The sequence below is a fragment of the Miscanthus floridulus genome, chromosome 12 (assembly GCF_019320115.1).
Source record: "Miscanthus floridulus cultivar M001 chromosome 12, ASM1932011v1, whole genome shotgun sequence".
Classification (NCBI taxonomy): domain Eukaryota; kingdom Viridiplantae; phylum Streptophyta; class Magnoliopsida; order Poales; family Poaceae; genus Miscanthus; species Miscanthus floridulus.
The window spans coordinates 49096223-49100933 of NC_089591.1; the positions used below are offsets into that span (position 1 = coordinate 49096223).

Sequence of the window (4711 nt, forward strand, 5' to 3'; positions counted from 1 at the left end):
GGGCCGAGCGGGGAAGGGAAGGTGAGCTGGGCTGCTGGCTGCGGTGCTGGGCCGCGGGAAGGAGAAAAGCCAGCGGGCCGAATCTGAGGAAGGGAGGAATGGAAGGAAATTTTCCTTTTTCTTTTTATAAATAACATTTTCAAACTCAATTTCAAAAGGTTTTTAAAATCTTTTAGCATTTGAATAAAACACCCGTCACAGAAATAAATACGCAATAGCATGAATGCATCACATGTTTCTATTCTTGCATTTTCTTTTAATTTTATAAAAGAAATATTACTTCCTAATTTGAATTGCACATATAATTGTATATTTAAATCAAATTTACTATTTTTAAAAGAATTCAAATTTTAGGGTGTTACACACATGCAATTGCATTAGTTAAAAGAACTGCAAAGGTGCCAATTAAGAATAGTAAGTTGATCTCCAGGTGATCTAAATGGGTTTAAAATAAAATTAATTTCTCCAGTACCTTTTACCTGTAATTTCACAGTGACTCTTTCTAGTGCTTATGCGCCAAGGCCATCTCCAATCTGTTGTGCTTTGCCTTTCATTTCGTCCATATATGTATTTGATTCCACGCCACCCAAGCACCCGCAGTTCCGCACAATCCAATCAGGCTCCATCCATCCAAGCATATTCTTTATATGGAAGCAGCAATTAATTAACTATAAGCCACCAGGGCAACAAATCAGAAGCAAAATGAATGAATAGAAAACCGACAGATTGGATTAGATTTTCGTCCATGGAGAAATCAACTACACCCTAAGCGGACGGATTTAGGAGCTACGGGGAGGGAGGGAGAGAGAACGGACCTGGATCTAGATCGCACAACAGGGATGGAGAGCCGCGGCGACGGGGATGTCGTGCACGATTGCGTCCGTCGCGCTCCGAGCCCACACCACGCTCCCCGTCCCACGCGCCTCCGGGTGTGGTCGCGCGCCCTCCCGCACGCCGCTAGGGTGTGGCCGCACGCGCGCAGGGGCTCCCATGTTGTGCCACCGTTTTTCGCTCTCCTTCTCATGGATGATTGAAACCCTAGCTCCTGTGCCTTCGTATCGGTGGGGGTTGGATCTGAGGCGGAGGCGCTCCATCGCCTGGTGGTCTCGGGGCCGACGGCCCGGCGTCGCCCTCGCTTGGGTGGCCGGCGGCGGCCTGGAAGGTGCCCTTGCCCCGCCTGTTGGCCGACGCCCTCGCCCTGGTGGCTTGCCTCGCTTGCGTTGTACTTGCTGGCCTTCTCGGAGCTCCTGCCTACGGCAAGCGCCTCCACCTCGGCTATGCCGACCCGTCGACGGTGGCGTGAGCGTGGAAGCGCACGAGGGGAGAGGGCGACAGTGGTGCGGGGTGCAGGGATGGGGATGGGGAGCGGCACGCGCAGCGGCGGCCCGTGGGATCCAGCGGGGTGTGGGATCAGCGAGGACGACGGCGTCGAGGTAGGGTGGGGATGGATCCATCGCGGGGGGAGGGGGTGCGTTGATTGCGGCTTTTCATTTTTAAAGCGACTTGCGCGTGAACAGGAGGTGGGGATCGCTGGGGAGAGACAGACCTGAAATAAATATCACACTAAAAAATATCTATATTTTATTCTTTTTAATTGTAGGAGATATGAGACGACTGAAATATAACGCCTCCCTTATTAAATATCGAAATTTCTCGTCGTGGTTGAGACAAGGGCTACGCTGCGCACCTTCACGACATTCAATGGTTCTTGCATGCAAGTTCGTGGCCTCACGTCCTCGCCCATACGGTGGCGTTAATCCAAGCGGACAGCGGCGCACACGGTGCAGACTGGGGATCGAGTCAGCAGGCCACCTGTTCGAAGCTTGTCACAGAGCAGAGGAGTAACACAGCACTGAAAGCAAGCAACAAACCATGGAATTCAGGGCAGGGCGTGGTAGTATTCACCTTCACCACATCACATGACACGTACGACGCGGTTACATTCACTGGTCCTCACGTACCCATGGGGAAAAAAAAGAAAGACTGCGATACTAGTACACACACATGCCCGTCTCTATTAACGTTACGTACGGTACATGCACTGCTGCATGGTCGGCTGCACGCGGCGCTCCGGCAGACCAACAGATCAACGCAGCGTGCCCGGCGTGTATGCAATGCATGCATCTTCATCCTCCAGCTCGATGCTGGTTCACTTCGCACTGACAAACGCCGCGATCCTGCCGAGGAGCTCCTTGGCCTCCTCCATCTCGGGATCCAGCAGGAAGAAGACGTGACCGACCCCCTCCGACTCCAACACCTCCACAGCCGCCGCCGGCGACTCGCCAACCTTCTTCGCCCGCGCCACGGCGTCCGCGTACGCCTTACCGCGCCACCGGAGGTGGTCTCCCTCGGCCACGCACACCATCACCTTCTCGCACGCCAGGCTCTCCAGCGCCGGCGCGCCCGGCGCCGTCGGGTTCATCCGGGGGTCGTCCACGCCGTCGACCGCGCCGGGGCACACGAACTCCCACATGTGCTTCTTCCTCCCGTGGCCCTCCGCCTCGGCGCGCTTCGCCCGGGGCCTCCGGTGCTCCTGCTCCCCGCCGATGGGCTCCTTGCCCCAGAACCACGGGTGGATGAGCACGATGCCCTTTAGGCCGCCCGACGCGCCCTGCTTGACGTCCGGGTGCATGGCCAGGTGGTGGCAGATGTTGCCGCCGGCGCTGTCGCCGACCAGGAACACGCGGGCGAGGTCGCCGTGCGTCGCCAGCCACGTGTCCGCTGCAGAGAGCACCCACTTGAGAGCCGCCAGGGAGTCCTCGTACGCGGCGGGGAGCATGTGCTCCGGCGCGAGGCGGTAGTCGACAGAGACGGCCACGGCGGGGCAGGCGGCGACGAGGTCGTTGACGAAGTGGTGGTACACGCAGGAGCCCGCCGAACCCATCACGAAGCCGCCGCCGTGGAAGTAGACGACGACGGGGAGCTTGGTGGCCTTCTTCTTCTCAACGTCGTCGTCGCCTGAGCTAGTGGCTTCGGGCGGGAGGTACAGCCGCACGAAGGTGGAGGGCGAGAGGGGCACGTCCTTGGACTCCACGCCTGTGGCGGCGTCGTGGCCGGGCTGGTCGAACGGCATGATGAGGGGCCGCTCGAGGCGGCCGCTCTTGTAAACCAGGAGGAGCGGGGAGAAGTCGTGGACTACCTCGTTGTCGCCGTTGGTTCCCGTGGCGCCCGGCATTGTGTGTGCAAGGGTGACAACTCGCCGGAGTGTCTGCTGGTTTGTTTCGTGGCTTCAGACTTTCTCCAGTAACCGCTACGTACTTGTAAGCTCAGAAGCGATATGGACCTTCATGGCGACGCATGTGCTGGGTGGGCAGGCCGCAGGCGGCTGTTGTGGGATTGGTGAGCCATGAATGTCCTCAATTCGTCGGTTCCATTTCCATGTCAGGCTGCTGTCAGCCCCGAGCGGACGATATCAATATACATCCTGTTCGGGCTTATACGGTCGTATACGATCATTTTTCTCTTACACCAAACCAGCCATCTATTACACTAAATCAACCAAACCAACCAGCAGTAAATAATCTACGATCATTTACGACGAAACGAACATGCTGATAATGTTTGAGACTAGATATTGTTTGTCTTGTAATAATGTATATATTCTGATTTGGTTGTTATTTGCATTTTATTGCTGGATGTACATATAACATGCTACATCCTTACAAACATATACACGTACTCCCTTGTACTCCCTTCGTCTAAAAAAAAGTTATTCTCGCTTCCCGAAAAGTCAATAACTTTTAACATTGACCAATATATTTAACAAAATATTAATATCTATAGCACATAATTAGTATCATTACGTAGATTGTTGAATATATTTTCGTAATAAATTTATTTGGAGATATAAATGTTGCATTTATTTTCTATAAACCTAGTCAAAGTTGAGAAAGTTTGGCCAGCGTGATTTCCATAGCGACTCTTTTTAGGGAAGGAGGGAGTACACTATATGCACATACACTATACCTATATTTCAGAGTTGGGCCAAAAGTTTTGAAATGGGCGTGTTTGGGACTGCTTCATGAACTCTGCTCCACAAATTACATCGTGGAGTAGCTCCATAAAAACCTAGAGTTTGTGAAGCATCACTTTAGGTGCTCGCACAGCTTCATCTTTTTTTTCAGCAGAGCTACGTAGCACACTGGAGCTGAACCTGTTTGGCTAAAAAACATAGAGTGGGGCAATCCCAAACACCCCCTAACGAAGTTAACACAAGTGTCTTGCTATTGAAGGATCAGCTCTACTACTAGAAAGATTCCATTTAACATGGGTTTTCGCTTTGTTATTGAATTCCATGTTTACAAATATAAATATTTATTATGAGCTTGTTTTAAGTCAAGGTATTGCAATTGTAACCTTCTAAGCTAAACTATTCTAAAGGCTGGCTTCGGCTCCTCCGAAAAAGGCTTCGCTCTAGAAGTTTTGTCAAATGAGCCCCAATTTTAGCAAAATTCATATAGAACAATCATAGCATCTAGCACATCAAAGAAACTAAACTACGAAAGTCCTTTTCATGTAGTTCTAATGACGACGCTTTGTTTAATTTTACTCAAACTTGGATTGTTTGACGTAGAAGTTAGAACTTACTTTGAGCTTGTATATAGACCTCAAAAAATACATGGACGACACCGTGCTCGAATCTTGGTACAGTCCCACAGTGGCGTCCAGGAGTTGGTAACTTCGTTCTCAATGCTAAACGATCGTGGATTAT

The 4711-nt window shown here is 51.6% G+C and overlaps 1 protein-coding gene across 1 annotated transcript; it reads right to left on the reverse strand.

Annotated features, from left to right (window-relative positions):
- Positions 1–1952: 1952 nt before the first annotated feature.
- Positions 1953–3175, reverse strand: LOC136498594 (probable carboxylesterase 13). Its single transcript, XM_066494484.1, has one exon. It carries the CDS (start codon positions 3173–3175, stop codon positions 2150–2152), a length of 1026 nt encoding a protein of 341 aa, XP_066350581.1. The 3' UTR covers positions 1953–2149.
- Between the last annotated feature and the right edge of the window lie 1536 nt (positions 3176–4711).

Bases quoted from the DNA above. Each gene is read 5' to 3' on its own strand.
- LOC136498594 (XM_066494484.1), bottom strand. From the start codon at position 3,175: ATGCCGGGCGCCACGGGAACCAACGGCGACAACGAGGTAGTCCACGAC.